Below are 26,323 nucleotides of genomic sequence, written 5' to 3'. Positions count from 1 at the left end.
GGCCGGTGTTCTATCCACTGCACCACCTAGCTGCCCCGATGCTTTTTAATATAAAAAGTGGCAGCATGGTATAGATTAGGGAGCAGTGGACTTGCAGGCAGGATTGAAGTTTAAATCCTGCCTCTGACTCTTACTTCATGTGATCATGCGCAAGTTATTTAGCCTCCCTGAGCCTCAGTTTCCTCATCTCTACTATCTGTGTGATCCCCAGATACTATACTTGTAGTCCCATCAGGTTTTTGAGGACCAGATGAGATAATGAATGTGAAGTGCTTTAGAAAACCTTGCAAGATTACAAACATTTCCATTATTATTCAGCAGGGAAAATGAAAACCCAAAATTGCCTCTAATGCCTTCAGTATGAGAGGAGTAAGGATGTTACCGCTAGTGCTAAAACTGCTAGCCAGTCAGTTAAAGTTCTGGACATCATTTAAAAGTCTTCAGTAGCTGGAGATCATTTCTTTTCAGCTGTTTTGTAATGCTGAGGAGAATCCTGAAACACGCCCCCCCCCCCCCCCACACACACCCAAGGCAGCCCTTCTGCAAAATGACTAGTACACCAGGGAACTGGTGCGAAGTTGGTGTTCTTCTGGTGCTGTTACACTTTTTTTGTGTAGTAAATGTAGAAAATTTAATATGTATTTCCCACCCCTTGCAAATGATCTCAGGGTGTTTGGAGAAACTTACTGTCAGCCTTTAGGTCCACAAAGACAGCGGCTATATGTGTTAGGCTTCCCCTAGCTAGGTTATTCTGGGATGGTGGTGGTTTCTGTTCTGTTCAGTTAGAAGTGGAATCATATAGCAGTAGGGAGGGAAGGTCAGTCATTGTCAACCCTAACATTGACTCAGAAGGGTTAAAATGCTGATGTCTATCACTGATACCTCTGACGAATAGTCTGCACCAGATTGTGCTTTGCAGAAGTAGCCCAAATAGTAGCTGTAATGAAGATCTATGGAAAATTATGCCACTGATCTGTTCTTTGATTCTTTTTCCTCCTTGTTTTATTTGTCCCCCTTCTCTTTGCTGTGAATCTTGATTGCTGATAGTTTAAAGTAATGAAGGAAACTAAAATGCCACCTTGTAAGGGATAAGATGAACAAATCACCATCTCATTACCAGGCTGGCTGACTTGGAGCAGGGGAAAGTGGGCTTATGCTGACACCATGTGGTCAAAGTTGATACATTCCCATTTTAGATTCGAATACCCACATCATTTCTTGTTTGAATTCTTTATGGTGTGAGATCAGGACCTCCTGACCATCTAGTATTCCAGTCCCATACCTTCCATCCAAGCAATTTTCTACCTAAATTACTTCAAATAGATGTTTATTCTAACCAGAAAAATTCCCTAGGAAAGTAATCAACCATTGAACATTTATTGAGGGCCTATAATGCTAATCTGTGAATATAAAGACCCCCCCCCAAAAAAAAATCCCTCAGATTCTATAAGAGGAGCCAACATGTTTGTGCAAGATATGGACTATATGTACAGAATAAATAAAAAGCAAATGCAATGGGGGTGGCTATGTGGTGCAGTGGATAAAGCATCGCCCCTGGATTCAGGAGTACCTGAGTTCAAATCTGGCCTCAGACACTTGACACGTACTAGCTGTGTGACCCTGGGCAAGTCACTTAACCCCCATTGCCCTGCCAAAAAAACAAAAACAAAAAGCAAATGCAAGATAGTTAAAGAGTTAAGCATAAGTAAGTACTAGGTGAAGCTAATGGCCCTCTTGAATTTCTCTGTGTGCTTGTAAAACCCAGCCCATCCACTCTTATGAAGCTGTGATGTGTGATTTGGGAGGCTTTCGCCATAAGGATTCTTAAGCCCCTTTCGTGTCACAGATCCAATTGACAATCTGGTGAAGCCCAAGTGTCACTTGTCAGAATAATGACTTACAGGCAATGACAACTTTAGTTAGAGGTATATTTTTTCCCATCCAAGTTGATAGACCTTCCAAAATCTACCCCACAGGTTAAGGATTCAAAGAGGTGCACTGAACATCATTAGGCTGTCTCAGAATCCTAATTTCAAGTCCACAGGGGGTGGAAACCTTAAGGGTCACTTAGTTCAGCCCCCTCATTGTAAGGAAGAAGAAATTCTGAGGTCCAGAGAAATGAAATGACAGAGACAGGATTAAACCCAGATCCTCTTTCTCCAAGTACAGTGTGTTTCCAGATGTACTACATTGCTTTCACAATCATCATAGACTGGTTCCAATTCAGCAAACATGTATTAATTGCTTTCTCTACCATAATCTCTGTGCTCATTGTTAGGGTTACAAATATTTTTAAAATAGATCTCCTGCCATAAAGAATTTGCGGTCTGATTGCATCTTGTTGGCTCAGTGGATAGAGTGGCAGATTTGGAGTCAGGAAGACCTGAGTTCAAGTCATGATAGCTATGCGACCCTGAGTAAATCATTAAACTCCCAGCCTCAGTTTCCTCATCAGTCAAATAGTTATAATAATGCTACCTATCTCACAAATTTGTTGTGAAGATCAAATTAGATGTGTGCCAAGTACTGTACAAAACTTAAGGAGGGGAGAGTAAATAAGCATTTATTAAGATACCCACTTTGGGGGCAGCTAGGTGGCGCAGTGGATAGAGCACCAGCCCTGGATTCAGGAGAACCTGAGTTCAAATCCGGCCTCAGACACTTAACACTTACTAGCTGTGTGACCCTGGGCAAGTCACTTAACCCCAATTGCCTCACCAAAAAAAAAAAAAAAAAAAAAAAAAAACCACCCACCCACTTTGTGCCAGGTAGCAAATATATTTTGTTTGAGCCTTACAACATCCCCAAGAGTGAGGTATATTATGACTCTCGTTTTGCAATTGAGGAAAATGAGGCAAACATAGGTTGTGACTTGCTCCAAGTCATACAACTAGTAAGTGTATGAAACCAAACTTAAAGTTATATAAATGATAGCCATTATTAATTAGGCAGTACACATATACAAATAAATATAAGGTAGAATGGGGTAGAAGATGAAAAAGAGAGCAAGACAAAATGTTCTAGAACAATTTGAGGAGGAAGAAACTACTTTCTGCCAGAGTTGGGCATGGGGAGTCTGGAAGTCTCCTTTATCAGAGGTAACCTTGAAAGATTAGAAACACAGTAAGACTTCACAACTTTTCTTGTCATGAATGGAAGTCACACTGCCTTTTTGAGCAAGGAAGAACAACTGTTGGAATGTCTTTTACCCTAATCTGTCAAGAAAAAAAAAGTGCTAAATTCACATTGATATATGTTAAAACTTAAATTCTATTCCTCTTTCTGTTGGAATCCACCAATTTAAGGAAAATCAGGAAGATACAGTTTTTTAAAAACTCAAAACAACTTCTTTCAGGTTACACTAGCATCCAGTGCTTAACACAGTGCCTGGCACATAGTAGGCACTTCATAAATGCTAGTTGACTGACTGATTGACTGGGGTAGTGAGGAAAGTATTCTGAGTAACCTGAAAGAAACAGACCTGCCAAAATGCTGAGCTGACCAGGGCAGGGTGTGTGGGAACTGGACTCTTTACACAGTATTAAACCTGTTCTGTCTGTGGTAAGTGTAGTAAGAGACTCCCAAAAGGTACATGGTCTCAATTTTTATTAATTATCCTTTCTTATCCCTTTCAATTCAATAAAAAAAATGAATATTTTTTTATTAAACATTCACTAGGTGCCAGGGACTGTGATTCAAAAAGAGAAACAAAACAGTTCTGCTCTCAAGGAGCTTACACTCTCCCAAATATATTTCTTTCTACTTGTTATATCACCATTAGGAGCTAAGTTAGAATAGAAGAATGTCCTTGAGAGAATCTCATTGAGAGTAGAGATTGCATGATTCTTTGTATTTATGTTCCCACAGGTTACCATTGAACACACATGTCAGATTTCTCTATAAATGTATGGTGTGTGTGTGTGTGTGTGTGTATGTGTATGTGTAAGAAGGCTTTAATAAATGTTTGTTGATGAACCAGTTGATTGAATCTGGGTCACCTTGGCAAGAGATGCTTCTCAATCACCCTTAGAGCCCTATCTTGGACATGCCACACTCTGCTGAAACACTCCAGAATTAGACTCTAAATAGGTGGTTTAATTTGGTTCCAAAACTATCGTGTTGCTAGGTAACTTAATTACTACTAATAGCTCCTAATGACTGGTAGTGATGCAGATCACACATTCATTCAGACTTTTATTCAGCAGAGCACCTGCATCCCACAACAGTTAGAAGCCCAAAGTTTTCCTGTGGGACTATTCCAATAAGCCAAACAGTTGAGGGCTTTCTTTTCTAAGTACCTTGTAGTCCCTTGTTTCCAGTTATTGCTTTCTGGTTCTTCTATCAGCTCATAAGAGCTGTATTTTTCACTTGATTTCCTACACTTTACTGTGTGTGATGGATATATCCATAAGCACTTTATGTTTATTGATTAGAGCTTGCATAATATTGATTCCTATTTACATAATTTGGCGGGGTGGGGGGGGGTACAAAGCTCTTTTCTCCTAACAGCACTGTCAGGGCATTAGTACAAATGTTCTACCCTCTTTACAGATGAGAAAACTTAGGCTCGAATGTAGTAGCAACTTGTCCCAGTCACATAGGTAGCAGGGCCTACTCCAGCTGTACAGGCTACAAGTTCATTCATTCCACTGAACTGTTGTGGATTCTTATTTTATACTGTTTCCGTGGTCAAAGGAAATTAGTCTCTCAAGCAGAATAATAAAAATTATGATGTACTGATAACATGTATGTATGCATATATCTATAAATGTATATGTATATACAATATACATTTGTGTTTTCTTTCTTTTTAAAAATTTTTTGGGGGCGGGCAGTGAGGGTTAAGTGACTTGCCCAGGGTCACACAGCCAGTAAGTGTCAAGTGTCTGAGGCCGGATTTGAACTCAGATATTCCTGAATCCAGGGCCAGTGCTTTATCTACTGTGCCACCTAGCTGCCCCAAACAATACCTTCTTAAGGGCTAGCCAGGTGTGGTTACAGTATAATTAACTTGAAGTAGGCTAATCAGCAATCAATCACTCTCACTTAATTCAGATTTCTCCAAGTGGGCCTTTGAGTATCTGCCAAATCCCATTATTTTCTCAGTCTCCTAATCAGAACTCTAGGATTTTCTTCTTCCTTACTTCAGTGAGTTCAGTGCATGGCTCATAGCCTTTCTCTCCTCCCCAGTTCCTGCCTTTATAGAAGGGGACTTAAACATACATATTGATATTCCCTCAAACACCTTTACCTCCCAGATTAAGTTGGATAGAACTTCTGTCTGAACTAGTTATTTTACAGATGAGGAAATGAAGCCAAAAAAGGTAAAGTGACTTCACAGGGTCAAAGAAATTGAGTCCTGCGGGACTTCAACAGCCATAAAGTGCAAATGACATTAAAGGAAGGCCCACAACAACATCGTTAACAAGTGGTCATCCAGCCTATGTTTTCATTTTTTTTCATTAAATTTTTATTTATTTAGAATTTTCCCCAAGTTACATGTAAAAACAAATTTTCACAGCGATTTTTAAAAAACTTTGTGTTCCAAATTCTCTTCCTCCCTCCCTCCCCACTTCTCATTAAGAACTCAAGCAGTTCAATATGTTATACGTGTGCAGTCATGCAAAACATTTCCACTACTAACAATTATACTTCAGTCTATATTCAGATACCATCAATTCTTTCTCTGTAGATGGATTGCATTTTTCATAAGTCCTTCTTATACCATCCTGCTCATCATTTCTTTCTTTTTTTTTTTAAGTGAGGCATTTGGGATTAAGTGACTTGCCCAGGGTCACACAGCTAGTAAGTGTTAAGTGTCTGAGGCCAGATTTGAACTCAGGTACTCCTGACTCCAGGGCCGGTGCTCTATCCACTGAGCCACCTAGCTGCCCCATGCTCATAATTTCTTACAGCACAATAGTGTTCCATCCTAATCTCATCCCACAATTTGTTCAGCCATTCCCCAATTGATGGGCATCACCCCAATTTCGAATTAAACTTTTAAAAAATCTCTTTTAGGATACCAATCTGGTAGTGGTATTGCTAAATCGGAGAGTATGCATGGTTTTATAGTCCTTTGGCCATAGTAACAAATCAGCCTAGGTTTTAAGACATACAAAGTAGGGAAAGCCAAGACCTCTCAACGTACAACCCATTCCATTTTTTGATAGCTCCAATTGTTAGGAAATTTTTCCTGACATCTAGCCTAAATTACTTTTACAATTTCTTCTCATAGCTCCTGGTTCTGTCCTCTGGAGCCAAACTCAATAGATCAAATAATGTCTCTTCCCTGTGAAAACCCTTCAGGTACTTGAAGACAGCTTTGATGTTTTCCCTACACAGATTCTTCTGTCCTCTGAGCCAAACATCCCTATTACTTCAACCAATATTAGATTAATTCCCCAAGGTCACACAGAAGGTAAATAGAAGAACAAGCCCTATTTGAATTCAAGTCCTCAGATGGCAAATCCAGTGCTCTTTCTAACATAGCACATTGCCTGTTTCGAGGCATGATTGTCCTTGGTTTATGGGATGGGGGGATAACAATGATTCCATCAGTGTAATCCACTGATAGAGGTTATAAACCCTCTCCATTTCTTTCTGATCCTCATTGCTTCTTGTCTTTTTCCTATAAATCCTTCACAAATGATCTACTGGTTATGCTCTTGTTCTTTTAATATAGCAGGATTCTCATGTACCATTCAGCTCTTGATACATTGCTCCTCATTCAAGATCTGTTCAGCTCCACTTCCTGTCATACAACTAACTCCTCAGTGATTTCTTTTATGCCATTTCAGTCACAGGCATCATGTTTTGGTCATGGTATCATGCTTCCCCCTCACTTATGCCCACCACATATCTTCCTTCTGCCTTGTGGATTATTGTCAGTTTGATTTTCTAGGATCATGGTGTTCTATGAGTCACTTGTTTATAGTATCAGCAGGAGAACACTGATGTTAAAGAGACAGAAGTCTGTAGCAGTGAGTATGAATGGTGGTACTTTCCATGGGGTCATGGAAAGCACTATGTGCTGGATCCTGGGAAAGGCTGGGAAGAATAAGTTACCCCCATAAACGGAGGCAAAAGAGATACTGAAGAATGAGGCTGGACAGCCAGTATTGCAAATAATAGGGAAATATTTATTATAAGCAGCTCACACATGGGTAGGTCCACGATGGCCAGTGGACAGACATGGATCCCAGTACCATCATATCCCTGAAACCTCATTTTATAGGGAGGGACAAATAAAGCAGGCATAAGAGTTACCAGGTGTACACATATCCTTCCCTGGGAAACTATTGATAAGGAAATCCCCAAAACTTCCAAGGACAGACTAACAAGATGGCAGTGTGCTGGGAAGATGCACAAGCGCAATACTCCCCATTATATGATGGGGTGAATGAGAGTCCATATCCCCTAACAGGGTAAAGTAGAGGGCAGCTTTCTTTATATGACCCGGCCATACAGTTAAAATCAGTCTCCCTAAAACCATGGTACCCCACACAATGCCATTTCCCAAATGTAACTCAGTCCATTTTTTTTGTCCTATCAATTCTGCATTGCTTACAGTACATGCTCAAGATGTAAATATTGGTGGATTACATCAGTGGGCTGTTCACCCCACTGAACATTGTAGTCTGGACACTATCTGTTTTTATCCATTCTGTTTTGTCAGGATTAACACAAACTTCCCCATTGCTGTGCATTTCATTGAGGAGAGTTTCAGGGTTTCAACTCTTCTGAGACTAATGCAATTAATATGACATATGAGAAAGATTAGGACCTTCTGGGGAACCTGACAATCAGTAGGGAAGCTTTGTTTATTTACTTTTTTAGACTTTACACAGGAATCATTATTCAATATTCTGGTACCAAATTATTTTATTCTGACACAACTATCTTCATATAAACAAGATTTATGCAAGTGAATGAAAATAAAGAAATTCAATTACTTTAATCCCTAAAAGCCTTTGATTGGGGGGGGGGTTCGGGGGGCGGGGCGGGGGGGAGGGGGGGAGTCAAGGCCATTGGAGGAAAAACTGTAGGATAGTAAATTGTACATACCAGGAAAACGGTGTCAAATGTTTCCTTCTTCTTTGAATCAAGGAAAATTTGGAATTTTACCATGAGTAAAACTATTGACTTGCGCAAATTAATTTTCATAGTAGACTTAAAGAATTAGTTTGCCATGTAATATTCACTTTCAAATGAAATCTGATTCCGTAGTGAACACGGAAGTTACTACCTACCTTTCCATTCCCCAAAGTAGATTATTCTCAAGGGTGTCTTGAACTAGACATGAACTATAATTGCTAGATTCTGGAGCTATATTTAATGTCGGGTTTCCCCAAAAAAACTTCTCATTCCAGAGAGATCTACCATTTCTGCTGCTAATGTCTGAATGCTTGGAGGTCTAAGCACTCCACCCTGCTGGTACCAGTTCCTGAAACCATCATGGGGCCTGAAGGTAGCCTTCTGCATACCGGGCAGGTGCACATCATCATCTGGGGGAGTTTGGCAGCTGTTGCAACTTTCCTACTCATTACCTTCCTCATCTTTCTATGCTCCAGTTGTGAAAGGTAAAACTTAGAAGAGCAAAATTTTCCTGAACCTAAACATATCATTGTTTGTTTTAGCTGCTGCTACACAATTCAGACAGCAGAGGCTTCTGTGTATTAAAATTAATCCTGTTTACTCTCAGCTGTAATGATGATGAGCCCATTTTCTGTTTCAGTGAAGATTGAGCCATTCTTTCTTTTTTTTCTTTTTTTAAAAAATTAATATTTTATTTTTTTCAGTTCCATGTAAACATAGTTCTCAACTTTTGTTTATACAAGCTTTCCAATTTCAGATTTTTCTCCCTCCCTCCCCTCGAGGCATTATTTCAATGCTCTTTTTTCCTTGCTCGGGGCAATGGGGGTTAAGTGACTTGCCCAAGGCCACACAGCTAGTAAGTGTCAAGTGTCTAAGGCTGGATTTGAACTCAGGTCTTCCTGAATCCAGGGCCAGTGCTTTATCCACTGTGCCACCTAGCTGCCCCATTCAATGCTCTTTTTTGTTTGTTTGTTTGCAGTGCAATGAGGGTTAAGTGACTTGTCCATGGTCACACAGCTAGCAAGTGTCTGAGGCTGGATTTGAACTCAGGTCTTCCTGAATCCAGGGCTGGTGCTTTAGTCACTGCTCCATCTAGATGCCCCATTCAATGCTCTTTTTAACAACAGTTCACACACCTGTGTGTTTGAGGTGTTTCTGAATGCAATTATTTGCTATTCATTTAATGGGACACTTGTGAAGATAACTTGTTAATTTCCAGTGGGTGTGGATATGTTGAAATCTGGGTATTGTGTGTATTAGGGTGACAGTCTACAGAATCATAGTTCATTGCACAATTTGATGTTTAATAACTTTTTTTTTTGGTGAGGCAATTGGGGTTAAGTGACTTGCCCAGGGTCACACAGCTAGTAAGTGTCAAGTGTCTAAGGCTGGATTTGAACTCAGGTCCTCCTGAATCCAGGGCCAGTGTTCTACCCACTGTGCCACCCAGCTGCCCCTAATAACTCTTTTTAAACTGTTGAACTTTTACTTCTTATGGAAGTATTAATTTTTGTGGGGAAGGCAGGGCAATGAGGGTTAAGTGGCTTGCCCAGGGCCACACAGCTAGTCAGTGTCAAGTGTCTGAGGTCTGATTTGAACTCAGGTCCTCCTGAATCCAGGTCCGGTGCTTTATCCACTGTGCCACCTAGCTGCCCCAGATACTTTTTTTTAATGAAAAGAAAGCCCTCCTCATTTCAATGTAGACAATACAGTTACTTTATTGAGAAATTTTATAATACTGATACCATGGAAGTCCACAGCCATTCTATGTACATCATCTCCTCTAGAGATTCACTGACTCAAAATGAGGGGTGGGGGGAATCTTGGCTCACTCAGTCTTGGGCAGAATCTAACAAGTGGCATCTAAGTACTCCCTTTCTATTTCTAAATAGAGCTGATAAGAGCTACAAAACTAGACTTCTCTGGACCAGAGAAGAATTCCATTTCCCACCCCCCCCCTCCCCTCCCCAGCCATCTGTCTCCCAACCCTTTGGGACCAAATGCCACAACCAGACCTCTTACTTCATCTGAAGTAGAAGCTTGTCTGGAAGAGTGGGTTTTTGTAATAAGTTTACCTCCCATTAGGTGTCACTCTTCCCTTACAGATTGCCTGTGGTAATCCTGCTTCTCAAAGACAGACTTCTGGATTCAAACCAATACAAGGGAATTTCATTGCCCCTCACCTGTGGGCACCATAGATTGGAATAAGTGTCCAGCACATAACATCCCCAGAGCTTTAGATTTGTTTTATGTTTTCTTATCCTAATTCCCATCCAGAGCTTGACTTTTCCAGTCAAGGCTTTCTCTGCTGAAGCAAATTGGAGGGATAAGGATATCATCTGCATACTCAAGTCCAAATACCTATATATGGAAGCTTATAAATCATGGAGAATTTGCTGATTTGTACCAATAGGTGTTTCCTTATACTGGTTGGTATTCCTTATACCTATGAAATTATAGGCCTCATGCCTTACTCTATCCCTATATGACATACACACAAACACCTATGCCTATATATTATCATATATGTGTACACATATGTACATGTGTGTATATATGTAGAAATATATGTTCATGTTCATACACTTTGGCTTCATTTAACTAGGTATTTCGGGCAGCAACTTCTTGAGGCACCAACTGAGAAGGTTTTCTGGTAACACCACCACTACTGTTCAGTTCCTCTGTAAAGCCTGGTCAAAAATTTTGCATGTCTCTGTGGTACTTTTATTGTCTCATTGAACTTCCCTCAAACAAATGAGGTGAAATGATTTATGGCACAATCGTCCGCCTATCCCTTCTTCCTTATGAAGCAGTCAGTTTTTAAGTGAAAGAAATAGATTTTATCAAGAATTAAAGCAAGATTTTCTAAACCTAGGGAATCAAGTACATGAAGCAATGTATGTTTAATATTTAAATCTACATCTACATAAGTATGGAATGTCACTAAAAGTTCATATTTTAAATTTCAGAGAAAAGAAGCCAAAACAACAAAATGGTGACCACGAGAATCTGATGAATGTGGTATGGCTCTGATTTTTTTTAAGCAGTTGTGAATTTTAGCATGTTTCCACATGTCTGGGGCCAGAAGGAAGTCAGGCGGGATGCCTAAAATCAGCTCTGCCTCAGCTATTCTTTGTCCTCTGGGTTAGGTTTCATGGGAAATCTTGTTTCTGAAACAGCTCAGTACTTATTAATTACAATTAAATGCCTAGTAATGTGGAAATCAGAAGTAGAATTTCCCATAACCACATGAATTTGACCGCCAGTGCCCAGCCTAAGGGGTGTTTAAATATTCTTGAATTTATGGCATCACGGTGTTCTTTAGAGCTTCTGCTAACCCCACTCCCATTACCAATAAGAACTATTAAGCCAATAGCACAAGGGACTTGCCTTCTAACAAAGTCTATAGAACTGGGCCTTTTGCATGAATTTTGCCTTTCCCTCTATGCCATCAGCCCTAGAGACCCATTGTTCTGATTGGCCTCGAGAGACTGCCATATGCCATTTGAATAATGACACCTTGCCTTAGGTTATCCTTGTCTCCAGAAATTTCCCTCAAAGGAGATGTAGCAACAGATGTCTCCAGAGAATTTAGAGTCATCTTAGAAGGAATTTGAACACTCAAGTTTGTGGGGGTAGAAGATAATACTCTTTTCACAATGTTGCACTAGAGAATACTTCCCATAATCCTCCTGCTTTGGATCCACTTTCTCCAGAGTTGGTCCAGAACTGGTCTTGTATGAACAGTTTGAAGGTTAAAGATACTGCTTTCGAGCCTATTCTCCCTAGTAGAAGTAGGTACTTGCAGTGGGGAAGGAGGCTAAGGAGGTTTGGTGAATAAAAGTATTATGTTTATTAGCAAAAGTTTTTCTCAAGTCAAGTCAACAAGCATTTATTAAGTGCCTACTATGTGCCAGTCACTGTCTTAAGCAGTGGGGACAAAGGCAAAAACAGAACCCACCCTCAAGGAGCTCAGAGTCTGATAGTGGTGACAACATACAAACCAGAGCTATACAGGATCCCTCAGAACTTACCCAAAACACCATAATTTTTTTTTTCAAATAGAGTCAGTGCCCAACTTACAGTAACAAAGACTATAAGTTTTAGAAGGACCAGCTGGGATATCTAGCCCAACCAGTAGCTAAAGAGGAGTCACTTTTGCATTGGAAATGTCAGCCTTGGTCAGAATCAGATTAAATATACTTGGCAAAAGTTTAACCAAATAAATAAAAATATAATTCAACATAGGTAATGTTGATTTGTGATTTTCTAAACTCAATATGTGACTGGCAGGGATCCATTTCTATTTTAATTTGACACAGATGCTATTCTACAGCATCTCTAACAAAGTGGTCATCAGACATTTCCTTGAAAGACTTCACCTTCCCAGGGAAAAATCTGCTACTTCTCCAGGCAGCCCATTCCCCTTTTGGATAACTCTAAATGTCAAGAAGTTCAGGGTTGTTTTTTTGTCTTGCTTTGTTTTTTCCCTTATATCCCACATACAACCATCTCTCTGAAACTACTCCCCTCTTTCATTAGCTCTATCTACCTTTTTAGGTCAAAGAGACAATTCCAATCCTTGTTTCACATGACAGTCTTTTAAATACTAGAAGAGAGTTGTCATGCCCTGTACCCCCAAAACACACACACACACACACACACACACACCCCTACCTTTTTAGGCCAGAGCCATAATTAAAGCAGGATCACTGGAACTTTGCCTTCTTTCTGTTGATGATCTCCAATATATGTTGTACATATCTTCTTTGCACAGAGTTGTTTGCATGAAGTCTCCCCCATTAGACTGTGGGGATTATCATGTGGAGATAGTCACGGACCCAAATACATCAGCGATTCCATGCCTCTTATAGTAGACCATTTGGGAAGGACTTAGTGTATTATACAAGGATTTTCTCTTATCTTTAATGGCATATACTATTAGATAGGAACAGGGGGAAGAAGAGGCACATCATTCACAGGAGTAACACAAGTTATCATGTGGACAAATTAGAATATGGGATTTTCAGTTCTGATCATTTTATACTGATATTTGGAATGTAGAGCAGAAGGGAAACAGCATGATTTTTTAAGGAAATGCTTTCAGTGTTGACAGCTTTGTTTTAACTTGTAAATTGCTTAACTTTACTATGGAGGTAATTTAAACAGAGATACACTACTGCCAATTAGTTACCTTCCTGATTATAATCATATACTATAACTAAATTCTCTCCAACCAAAATGTTAAACAAAAATTGCTCACAGTAGCCATACATTATAATATTGTAATTAAATTTTCCACATATTATAATGTATGAGGAGGCTGACTGACCTGAGTAAAATAGCAAAGTGATCCTGAAAGGTCGTCTTACTTCCCACTGACCTATTTACAATTATTTATCTGTGTTCTGGAGAATAAGTAAGATTTAGAATGCAAGTTCCTTGACATCAGGGATGGGTTTTGCTTTTTATTTGTATCCAAGCACTTATCAAAGTGTCTGGCACATGAATGGATGAATGAAATGAGCATTATTTAAGAACTTACTATGTGCCAAACACAGTGGTAAGGGCTAGAAATCTTTATAAAGAGAAAATTTGAGACAGGCTCTTCTCTCAGAAAGCTGACACCCTAACTGGGGAAGACAACACATAAAAGAAAGTTCAGTTAAAGAATAGACAGAAAACCTGTGAGTTCTAAGGTGCAGTGGCTGAGCAGATGTCAAGGCCTAGTGATCCTTAAGTTGCATGATAGGTCAGACAACTATGTTTTGGTATGAAATGTATAGAAGGATGAAGGGTAAGGCTGCCATCTCTTTGGAAGGAATAGAGTAGATGACTCCCATCTTGTATAAGAAGTATAAGCAGCCAAGCAGCCTAGATGGATTCTGGGCCTCAAAACTAGGGGAGGGGGGCAAAGGGGAAAATGATTCCCCTCTCACCCATCTCTCTTTCACTCCTCTCCTACCCTCTTAGCTTAACACCCTCCTGCCCCTCAACTCCTAGGACTTCTTTCCTTTAGAAGGCCCCGGTAGGTTCTGGTCAGTCTTCTGGGGACAGAATGAAGGCTAAGTGATAAATAAATGCTCATTGATTAATTGGTTAGTGAGCTAAATTGTAGCATATTGTTTTGTTCATTTTAATACTAGTTTAGATGAGATGACAGATTCTTTGAGAATTTTTAAGCTATAATAAATCTAGTATGGTATGGATATTACCACTTAGAAGCAAAGGGAATTAATCAGATTAATCAGATATCTTATAGTTAACTATGTTATATTGAACAATTTGTATAGGACATAATCTCTCTTTCTTCCTTCCTTCCTTCCTTTCTCTCTCTTCCTCCCTCCCTTCCTTTCTTTCTTTCTGGCACTGCCCTCAACAATTTTTTTTGATGAGGCAATTAGGGTTAAGTGACTTGCCCAGGGTCACACAGCTGTTAAGTGTCAAGTGTCTGATGCTGGATTTGAACTCAAGTGCTCTTGAATTCAGGGCTGGTGCTCTATCCACTGCACCATCTAGCTGCCCCATTTTTATTTATTTTTAACACTCTTTTCTTTTTAAATTTTGAGTTCCAGATTCTCTCCCTCCATCCCATTCTTCCCCCACCACAGAGAAGGCAAATAGTATATAAATTATACATGTGGAGTCATGTAAAACATTTTTATATTAGGCATATCACAGAGAGAGACAGAGGCAGAGACACAGAGAGAGAGAGAGAGAGAGAGAGAGAGAGAGAGAGAGAGAGAGAGAGAGAGAGAGAGAGAGAGAGAGAGAGAGAGATTAAGCTTTAATTTATAAAGTTCATCTGCTCTCTCTCTCTGGAGGTAGACAGCATTCTTTCATCATGAGTCCTTTGGAATTATCTTGGATCATTTTATTGATCAAGGTAGCCAAGTCTTTCACAGTTTATCATCACTACAAAATTGCTGTTACTATGCACAATGATCGCCCAGCTCTTCTTACTTCACTTTGCATCAGTTCATGTAGGTCTTACCATGTTTTTCTGCAACCACTGCCCATTTCTTCACTTTGAATTTTTATGTTAAAGTTGGACTCTGCTCAGCTGGGGGTGGGAGGCAATGTGCCAAGGTTTAGGCTTTTTTCTGTGACTTTTCAGAGCTAGTTCTGGGGTCTTTTCAGTTTTCAGTGCTTCCAAGATGGAGATATGGCCACTGCTCTCTTGGTCTGCACTCTGGTTTTCACCCAGCAAGGGCCCTGCTCCCCTTCAGCTGCAAGAGAAAATGTTCCTCTTGGCCCTGGAATTGTGACCAGGACCTCTGCTCCCTCATGACCAATCCCAAGTATTCCTCTTCATCCTGTAACTGCAACCCAGAACTGCTTATAGAGTTGCCAGTCGGCACCCACTGCACCCAGTGCCAGCAAAGAGTCCCCTGTAATCTCTTTCTGACCAGTTGTCTGACTCCTTTATCATCTCTGGGCTGAGTGTTCCTGAGGCTTCTGTCATAGCTACCTCCAAGTCCCACTGCTGGTACTCCTGCCTCACTCCAAGCTTGTGTCCACCTCAGTGTTATAGATCTTTCCTCTGGATTTCCTAAGTTCTCTTTGACAGGAAAAAATACCTCCTGACCTTTGGTGGTTCTGCCACTCCAAAATTTGATTTGAGGAATTATTTTAAATATTATTTTTTTCCAGTTAACATGTAAAGATAGTTTTGAACATTCATTTTTTATTAGATTTTGAGTTCCAAATTTTTCTCCCTCCATCCCTCCCCACCCCCTCCCCAGGATGGCAAGCAATCTGATATAGGTTATACATGTTTGAGGCATTATTTTAAAGTTGTTTGGAGGGTAATCTTGGGTCCTAGCCATCTTTGCCATCTTCATTCAGGGCATAACTCTCTATTGCTACATATTTCATATAGGTTGTTGAGGTGGGTTTTTAAAAATCACTTTGTTTTAACTCCTTTGTTACAATATAGAATGCATTTCTTAGCTATGTTATATGTTCATTTTTTACAGCCTTCAGATAAGGAGATGTTCAGCCATTCAGTCACTAGTCTGGGTACTGAACTTCCTGCAAGCAGTGAACAAAATGGGGGCCTTATCAATGGAGACAGTAAGTTCTGCTGAGCTTTCCAATATGTAAAAATCCAATCATACATACCTCGTGTTCTGAACTTAATGGATGTCTAGAGACTTTAAGTAATATGGTTCAAACTTAGTTTTTATCAGTTTACTCACTTTCAAAGCAGTTTTATAAAGTCAATCTCATTGAGTTGCAGCTTCTAGGTTTTCTTCTCTCTGGTATTCCCTGGTCCTATGGCTCCAAGTTATAGTTTACTTTCTCTGACAGTGTAATCTGAATTAGCTGTAGCTTACAGCTCTTGGAAGCTAACATGGTGCTTATCATATAGAAGGTCCTTAATAAATGTTTATTGAACTGAATTAGAGCTAGAAGATAAACATCTGAAACATCTCCCAACCTTTGTTAAGTCTAAGCACTTAGAATACAAGTGTTATTTTATATATTTTAAAAACTAGAATTACTGGTCCATAGCAACCTACTTTGTAAAGACTTTCCCAATAAAATAAAAAACATTGGTCTAATAGCTTACATTAGGCCTTGCAATTTTAACAATTCATTGGCAAACAGAACTTAGAATTCAGACCTCAGACCTTCTTATCAGGATTGACATATAGGGGTGGGGAAGAACTTAGCAAAAAAGAGAAACTATATGCCTATCCCCTATGATCATGGGTGATATTACTTCTGGCATAGGTGAGCTGGCTATATTGACAAGTTGATAATAAATGTGCCTATGCAAATGTGGAGATGATGACAAATAATGCCATAATTTCTGTACCAAAATATCTGGTATTCTGCCTAGGTAGCATGGAGGAAATGACCTTTATTTACCCTCCAAAGGGCCTCTCACCCAAAAACTGTTGTCAGTTGTCCTATCTATCCCCCATAACCTAAAGGGACCAGTAGAGTCAGTGAACATGGAAAGAGGTTTCAACTCACTAGGGGTTGAAATAAGTATCCTTATTTTATCCACAAGTAACACAAAAGGTGACTTTTTTGGGTCTCTGGTAAAACTATTATTCTTACATTGATGTATGGCAATAGGTAGGTGCCATTTGGAATGAAAGGCATGTAAGGCTATTTCTAATACTGGGAATGAATATTCTTTTGAGACAGATTGTGTCCCTTATTCGGTGGAGTAGCACTGGAAATAAAAATTAAGTTTTGTTGGAGAAATTAATTTAAAACTTAAAGTCATCAGGGGTGAAGTTATTACAACTAAGTAGATTTATTAAAGTGCTACAGTTTAAATTTGAGAGATGTGCTAGTTCATTTCTTTCCAAATTTATGAGTTAAAATAATAAGGATCCTTAGCCCATAGTCTTCTTAAAGTCAAAGAAGATGAACCATTATGATTTTTCCTCACTTTACTGTATAGTAAATCACATAGTGTAATGCTTTAGAGGTCATTGAATCTCTTACTTTAATTCTTTCTTCTCATGGTGCTATTGCAGTTCTTTCAGAAGACAGTACTATGACATGCATGCAACATTATGAAGAAGTACAGAGTTCTATTTCTGACCTGTTGGATTCCCAGGACAGTGCGGGAAAGTCAGCAAAATGTCATCAAAGCCGGGAATTACCCAGAATTCCTCCTAATGATACCTTGGATACTATTCTTACCACAAGAAATGTGGACAGTGACCAGGGTCTTGGGATGGAAGGACCATATGAAGTTCTCAAAGGTAGCTCCTCCCAGGAAAACATGGTGGAAGATTGTCTGTATGAAACTGTGAAGGAAATAAAGGAAGTAGGAACAGCAACCAACCCAGAAAAAAGCCAACATGGAAGACCAAATTCTGTAACTGCCTTTAAAGAGATGCAAGGCCCCCAGCCCATGAACAAAGTTGAGTCTGCAGAATATGCCTCTGTGGACCGAAATAAAAAAAGTCGACATAGCGTCAATGTAGAGAGTGTTCTTGGCAGTTCTTTGGATGCAGAGGAAGAAGCCCCACCACCTGTCCCTGTAAAACTCCTTGATGAGAATGAAAATGTACAGGATAAAACAGATGGGGAGGCAGCAAATAAAGGGGCCACAGAGAGTACTAGTCAAGTCAATAAGGTAAGCTGACTCTTTTCCTCATGTTCTTATAGCACAAAAAAGACAAATAACTTAAGTATGCAAAGGTGACCCCAACTTGGGTGTAAACCTCCTTAAAGTTTTATTCCAGGTAAGTACTATGTAATACCAATGGAGTCTTCTAATCTGCATGTTCCTCTGGGAAATTGTTCAATAAATGTTCATGCTACTTGAATGATGAAGGCTTTTTTCTGAATGCTAGAGTTAGGATTTTTCTTCTCACATCACCAGAGTGATAACTTAGGTTTATAAAGTACCTCTTTCAGAACCTTTTTCAGTTCATATCCAATTTTCACATAGTGTCTGGTTAGGGGAAAATATTATTTTTTCCATCTTAGAGATGAGTAAACAGAAGTAAAGACGTTAGTTTATTTGCCCAAGGTTAAAAAGCCACAGAACATCACATCATCAGCCCTGAGTTATGTCTCTGCTTTGTAACTGAAACTTGTGTCTGACAGACACAAGTAAGACAACCCCTTGATATAAATTTTCTATATAACACATGCCTATGAAAATATATTAACAATAGTGACCCTGGGCAAGTCACTTAATTTCATTGCCCTGCCCCCCCAAAATATATTAACAATAATAATAGATGAAATTACTACAAAACCCCAACCTTTACAAAGCACAGACTCATTAAGTATCATATTTGGAGGGGAGCCCAAAAGTCCGTTTCAGGCTTAGAGAAAGAATTGCTTCTACGTTCTCTCCAACCAGTACTTATCTCGTTCTTCTGGGTGAGATATGTCAGGTATGACTAGTAGCACAAGAAATAAAAATGGAAAAACCCAAATATGTCAGTCCCAAATATAGAAATAATCAAAGTCCCTGAGAGGGCATGGTGCCGGAGAGCTCACAAATTTTATGTCAACACAGATATCCTATTTCAAATAACTGAATGGAGCAAATCCTACCACAAACTATCACTAGGCTGTAAGTACTAGTTTGGGTTGGTAACATTATGATGTAGTGAAGAGAGGACAGGACTTGGAGTGAGAACACCTGAGTTCCAGCTCCAACACTTACCAGTGAGGCAGTCTTAGCCAAATTAAATCATTTTATCTCTCTGAGCCTTGATTTCCTCATTCATAAAAAGGGTGATCATCATAATTGCACTACCTACCTCACTTTGTAAACTACTAGATGTGGGTACTGCTATTATTTTTTTTTTACCATAAATGAAAAATAAACCTGATTCTCTGCTTCATGAGCAATAAAGGCTTGTTAACAGAAGGACCAGAATTTAAGAGAAATAAATTTTAGCTTTGCTGTTAAAAAACTCAAGATTTATTAAAGGATTAGTCATAAAATTATAGAGGTAAAAAAGACTTCAGAAGTCTTTTTTCAATACAACCTATACCTAAATAAAAATACTCTGGCCCACTGTGATATCAAATTTGCATTCATTTATTCATTTATAATGTATAAGGTGCTAGGGTAGGTACTATGAAATATAAAGGTCCAAATGACTGACTGAAATAAAAGAGTCCCTGTCCTCCAAGAACCTGTATTTAGTTAGGGAGACACAACATGTACACAATTAAATGTAGTACAAGGAAAACTAAGGAGGAAGAGCCCTTTCAACTGAGGAAGTTAAGTAAGGCTTCATGGAGAACAATCAGGTGGTGTATGACTTGAAACTTTGAAAGAAGATAAGAATTCTGAGAGGAAAAGATGAAGAGAGGATGTATTCCAGGCATGGGGAATGGCTTGCATAAACTCATGAAGGTTAGAATTAATTCAGGGAGGGGGCAGCTAGGTGGCACAGTGGATGAAGCACTGGTCTTGGATTCAGGACCTGAGTTCAAATCCAGCCTCAGGCACTTAACTAGCTGTGTGACCCTGGGCAAGTCAGTTAACCCTCATTGCCCTGCAGAAACAAAACCAAAACAACAACAACAAAAAAGAAAAGAAATAACTCAGGGAACAGCTGTTAGTCCAATTTGGCTAGAAACCAGAGTTCATGAAGGAGTGTAGTATGAGATAGGGCTGGAGAGGTAAGTAGCAGCCAGATTGTGGAGGTATGCTTTTATTGTATCCTATAAGCAAGGGGGAGCCAGTTAGCAGGGGAAGTGACATGTTCAGACCTGTGATTTAGGCAGCTACATTGAGGATAGATTGGAAATGGACTGGAAGAAGGGAGAGCAATTTAGAGGCTATTAGGCTGGGTGATGAAAGCCTGAACCAGAATGTTGGCTACATGAGTGGAGAGAAAGAGGCAGACTTGAGAGATTCTGTGGAGCTGGAATCAATAAGACTTGGCAACTGATTAGATATTAAGTATAAGGGAGAAGGAAGGGTCAAGAATGATTCTTAAGGATGACTGCCCTTAACAGAAACAGGCAAGTTAGAACTAGTAGCAAATTTAAAGGGGAAGATCATGAGTTCTCTTTTGAATATATTGAGTTTGAAATGCCTGGGGTTTATCTAGGAGGATAATTGAGAATGCATGAATGGTTTGGAAGGTATATTAGGGTTGGATATCATCTGTAAAGAGATGATCTGATCTAGTAGATATTGAGATATGCACAAGGTTGATCATTGAAAGAGATGAAAAAATAGGAAGCCAAGGACAAAGCCCTGGAAACAACTGAAGCGGACAAGGAGACAGCTAGGCGGCGTGGTGGGTAGAATGCCAGACTCGGAATGAGGAAAACTTACCTTTCTGAGTTCAAATCCAGCCTCAGACACTTACTAGCTGTGTGACCCAGGGCAAGTCACTTAGCCCTGTTTGCCTCAGTTTCCTTATCTGTAAAATTAGCCAGAGAAGGAAATGGCAAAACAATCCAGCATCTTTGACACAAAAACATCAAATGAGGTCATGGAGAGTTGGATACAACTGAACAATAACAAAGTATAGATCTGGATGTCATTGATAAAGAAATTACCTGCTCTGCTAGCTGATGTCCAAGATAACGAATGTTGAGAGAGAAAAAGGCAAAGGACAAAGCCCTGGGAACATTCATTGACAGTATTCCAGCATGGGAGAATAAGAAGTGGTTAGACAGGAAAAGAACCAAAAGAGAGCCATGTCACAGAAACCAAGGAAGGACAGAGTGTCAAGGAAGAGGAGGGAAGTGGTAAATAGTATCAGAAGCCTAGAAGGGTCAGTGATAATGAGCACTGAGAAAAAGCCATCAGATATTGCACTTGCAATCACTGATAACCTTGCAGTGCATAAGAAGTAGCCATTAAGCCTTCCCTTGAAGATCTCCAGTGATGGGGAACTCACTACCTTGTGAGGTCACCCACTCCACTTTTTATATAGCTCGAATGCTAAGGAAGTTTTTCTCTTTTTTTTTCTTTCTTTCTTTTTTTTTTTTTTTTTGGTGGGGCACTGAGGGTTAAGTGACTTGCCCAGGGTCACACAGCTGGTACATGTCAAGTTGCTGAGGCTGGATTTGAACCCAGGTCCACCTGAATCCAGGGCCAGCGCTTTATCCACTATACCACCTAGCTGCCCCCAAGTATTTTTTATATAATGTCAAACTTTATCTCCCTGCAGCTTCCCTCCTTTCTCCTAAATTCTGTCCCATGAAGCCAAGTAGGACACCTTATTCTCCTCCATGTGTTATGCATTCTGGTGACACTGCCCTCCTTTTTGTCTCACACTCGACACTCCATCTTCCAATTCAGAGCAGGTCCTCACAGTCCCCCATTTCTCGAGCACTCTATCTCTTTATTGCTATTTCCTAGCATCCCCAGCTTCCTTCAAGTCTCACCTTCTGCAAGAATACTTTCACAGTCATCCTTAATCTTAGTGTCTTCCCTCTGAGACTACATCCAATTCATCCTGTATGTTTTATTTGGACATAGTTGTTTGTATGTTGTCTCTGCCATTAACTATGATATCCTTGACAGCAGGGATTGTTTTTTAAATTTTCATTGTATCCTAAGAGCTTAGCACAGTACCTAGCACATTTCAGTCATTTTTCAGTTACATCCAACTCTGTGACCCTAATTGGGGTTTTCTTGGCAAAGATACTGGAGTAGTTGGCCATTTCTTTCTTCAACTCATTTTACAGATGAGGAAACTGAGGCAAACAGAGTTAAGTGACTTGTTTAGGGTCACACAGTAAATGTCTGAGACTAGATTTGAACTTGGAAGATGAGTCTTCCTGATTGCAGGCCCAGCACTCTATCCACTGTGCCACCTAGCAGTCTACCTAGAACAAGTAGGCCCTTAATAAATGCTAGTTGATTTACTGATTTACAGCCCTTCACATACTGGTCCCTCAGAGACTCTTCTCTAAGCTAAATAATCTCACTTCCTTCAACCTATATCAGTTAAATGACTTAGGCATGGGGTCTTACCTATATAGAGCTTTCATTTCACTAAAGATTCAGTCAATCAATAAGCATTTATGAGCTCCCATTCCACATCATTTTCATAGAATTGCTTTCTAGCCCCTTATCCCCATCTTTTATTTCTGTAACTGATTTTTTAAACCCATTCTAGGACTTTGCATTTAGGCAGGAAGCCGAGGGAAAACCAGAAGGTGTCCCCATCTTTCCTATTTTAATATAAGGCAGTCTTCAGAAGTTAACTCGGGGGGGGGGTGCAGCTAGGTGGCGCAGTGGATAGAGCACCGACCCTAGAGTCAGGAGTACCTGAGTTCAAATCTGGCCTCAGACACTTAACACTTACTAGCTGTGTGACCCTGGGCAAGTCACTTAACCCCAATTGCCTCACTAAAAGAAGAAGAAGAAGAAGAAGAAGAAGAAGAAGAAGAAGAAGAAGAAGAAGAAGAAGAAGAAGAAGAAGAAGAAGAAGAAGAAGAAGAAGAAGAAGAAGAAGAAGAAGAAGAAGAAGAAGAAGAAGAAGAAGAAGAAGAAGAAGAAGAAGAAGAAGAAGAAGAAGAAGAAGAAGAAGAAGAAGAAGAAGAAGAAGAAGAAGAAGTTAACTTGGAAAGAATTGGTGGGAGGTAAAGTTAGGCTGCAGCCAAAGGAGTGCATTAGGTTCCAGCAAAGCCCTTTATCTTTCACTTTGCTTGGCCCTCTGGAAAATTTCTTTGTTTATTTGTTTGGGAAAATTATATTCGCAATATCAATTTTCAAGCAAAAAGTTTCTGGCCATATAAAAATAATGGAGTTTGGGTTTTCACCCTTCATATCATCCCAACTTTAAAAGCAAAAACAAAACTAAAACCCACCATCCTGATTAATAGAGCGTCCTCCCTGAGGCAGCTAAAGCTTTTTGCTGATAGTATCTAACACATAAAAGGGGTAATGGACTAATTTCTATTAAACAGTAGCCTAGACTTCACTTTACATATAACTTAGAATACCAAACCTCGAAATCCAAGTTAGTTTTAGGTAGAAATATATAATATAAATGGGCAATTAGGTGTGATATCTCCATATAGTAACAATTCATATTTTAAATAATTCCCAGCATTTTAAATATCTAATATAAAAATTAAATATATGTTCTAATAATACACATATATGTGTGTATGTGTGCTCTTTCCTCCTCTGAGTGATACAGTTTTATAAGAAAATACATTTTAAACATAGTCAGAGGCAGCTAGGTGGCACCGTGGATAGAGCACCAGCCCTGGAGTCAGGAATACCTCAGTTCAAATCCAGCTTCAGACACTTAACAATTACTAGCTGTGTGACACTGGGCAAGTCACTTAACCCCAATTGCCTCACTAAAATAAATAAATAAATATGCAGTCAGTACTTCTATAACTTGATATGCATGCCTAAAAATCATTGAGCTATGTAAAACCACTCAATAAAAACACAGGGCTTACGGGGGAAATAGGGTTAGGGGTATAACACCCAAAAACTTCACTAGTGACACATTTAAAAAAGATAGACATCTGATAAAAATGTTAGCACAATTTTATGCATGTTAAATGGTTAAAAAATACATAAATTGGGGGGGGGTGCAGCTAGAGTGGATAAAGCACTAGCCCTGGATTCAGAAGGACCCAAGTTCAAATCTGTCCTCAGACACTTGACACTTACTAGTTGTGTGACCCTGGGTAAGTCACTTAACCCTTATTGCCTTGCCCCCCCAAAAAAATTACATAAATACCACAGTAAATAGTGGCAGTGTCCTCAGTCTGCTGGTCAGACCCCCACCCCCACCCCCCCACCCCCGGGGTCCCATAGACTTCAGGCCCAGAAATTGATGGTTTACTGGCAAAGGGTGAGGTGGACTGTGTGAGTAGGGACCAGCCCACCTACCCCCACAAGTCTTACTACACCAGAAGATACACAGAATATATGATACTTTACTTTAGTTATTAAATGTTTGAGGGCCCCAACATCCACTGGAAATACTTCCTCAACCTGAAGCCTGTGCTGGATCTTCTCCACCACAGGGATGAATACCCTTGGCCAGCATACATCTTCATGTTCCGTTCCTTGCCTGGTGTTTGTTATAAAAGTATCATTGAACAGGGTTATTTCTGTTGTTATAACAACAGATAAGATTCCAGGAATCTTATACAATTTTGATGTATGGATGGGAGATATTTTATTGTAAAAATGACTGTAAGACATCGTTTTGTTTTGCCAAATCAAATACTTTTTTTCGAAGCAATAAGAACCCTAGGATTCTAGGGTGCTTAGGATTTAAGCACCCTTAAATCCTCAACATTTTCTAGTTAATTTTGAAATGGTAAAGATATGCTCCATTATTGAGTATCACCTGCAAAAGACTTTATGATCCCTACTAATACTTTTTCAAGGATCCTCTTGATTTGTGTATTTATTACATCAGAAAGATTTAGTATTGATCAGAGAGTAGGCAGATAGGTGAGTAGTTAGTTATTGATGTACTCTGTTACCTTTTTTTCAGGCCAGGGGGAGGGAGGTGGCATTTTTCCACTCTGGCAATCTATGATGGATAAATATCCCATGAAATAATGTTTCTTATTGCCTGTTGGCATACAATAAATCCCATTCAGCCAATTTGTTTCTTCGCTTTTCCAAAGAGTACCTGTGAGCCAGACTTCCATTTACCTACAACTTCATCCTTTCTTCTGGCTTTGTTTACAGCAAGAATGTCAAGATTGATATGACAGCTGCTTTAGCAATATGCCCACTTCTTGGTCATTGGACAAGGATCTCACATTTAGAGTACCAACCATCAAATTAAATTCTATCAATGTGTGATTCTTAGCACCTGCTACCCTTTTTCCTGTAACTTTGCCTATGTTACTGCAGAAGGAGTAAGGGAATTCATGGGACTGAGGGGCATTTTTTTCTTTGTTTCAGGGGTTGCTATGGCCAAGAAAATTAATACCAAGCAGCCTGTGTATTATTTCTACTCCTCTCCCTACATAGTGAGGCTGGTCCCAGAAAAAAGACTTTGTCTATTTCTGAGGCCATACTCAAAGCCTTTCTAGTATGATAGAACTTGACAGGGTTTATGCTCCATTGACTTAATCAATAATCAAAACACATTTATTAGGTGCCAGCTATATGTCAGGCACTATGCTAAGCACTAAAGATACAAAAAGATACAAAAGACCATCCCTGACCTCAAGAAGCTTTTTCTAGTGAAGAAGACAATGTGCAAATAAATATATACAAAGCAAACTATATACAGAATAAAGAGAAAATAAAAGAGGAAAAGAACTAGAATTAAGAGGGGTTAGAAAAGTTTTCCTGTAAAAGGTAGAATTTTAGTCAGGACATAAAGGAAGTCAGGGAGATCAGTAGTAAGAGCAGATGAGCATTCCAGGTGTGGGAGACAGTCAGAGAAAATGTCCAGAGCCAAGAGATGGAGTATCTTGTTCATGGAACAGCTAGGAGGTCACTGTCATTGGATTGAAGACTACAGGGTGGGAAGTAAGAAGACTGGAAAGGTAGGAGGGGGTGAGGTTGTGAAGGTCTTTGAATGCCAAACAGAGCATTTTATATTTGCTTCTGGAGGCTATAGGAAGCAGCTGGGCATTTATTGAAGGGTGTGAGGGTGAGGAGGATGACATAATCAGACTTGATTTAGTGAATTCACTTTGGTGGCTGAATGGACAGTAGATTGGAGTGGAGAAAGACAAGGGAAGTAGATGCACCAGCAGACCACTGCAAGAGTTCAGATGTGAGGTGATGAGAGCCTGCCCTAGAGTTGTATCAGTG

The 26,323-nt window shown here is 39.6% G+C and overlaps 1 protein-coding gene across 2 annotated transcripts in view; it reads left to right on the top strand.

The window, feature by feature from the left end:
- The window catches only part of PAG1 (phosphoprotein membrane anchor with glycosphingolipid microdomains 1), a 172,372-nt gene that overhangs the window by 125,039 nt on the left and 21,010 nt on the right, over nucleotides 1–26,323 (top strand). For both annotated transcript variants that reach the window (XM_043975896.1, XM_043975897.1), the window contains exons 4-7: nucleotides 8,373–8,582; nucleotides 11,067–11,118; nucleotides 16,077–16,173; nucleotides 17,598–18,205. In XM_043975896.1, coding sequence (XP_043831831.1) covers nucleotides 8,458–8,582; nucleotides 11,067–11,118; nucleotides 16,077–16,173; nucleotides 17,598–18,205 — 882 coding nt within the window. In that variant the 5' untranslated portion in view covers nucleotides 8,373–8,457. The remainder of the gene's footprint in view (nucleotides 1–8,372; nucleotides 8,583–11,066; nucleotides 11,119–16,076; nucleotides 16,174–17,597; nucleotides 18,206–26,323) is intronic.

This window comes from Dromiciops gliroides, chromosome 1, assembly GCF_019393635.1.
Source record: "Dromiciops gliroides isolate mDroGli1 chromosome 1, mDroGli1.pri, whole genome shotgun sequence".
In the NCBI taxonomy this organism is placed as follows: domain Eukaryota; kingdom Metazoa; phylum Chordata; class Mammalia; order Microbiotheria; family Microbiotheriidae; genus Dromiciops; species Dromiciops gliroides.
The sequence above is the reverse complement of the archived record's forward strand: the minus strand, read 5'-3'. Positions and strand labels throughout refer to the sequence as shown.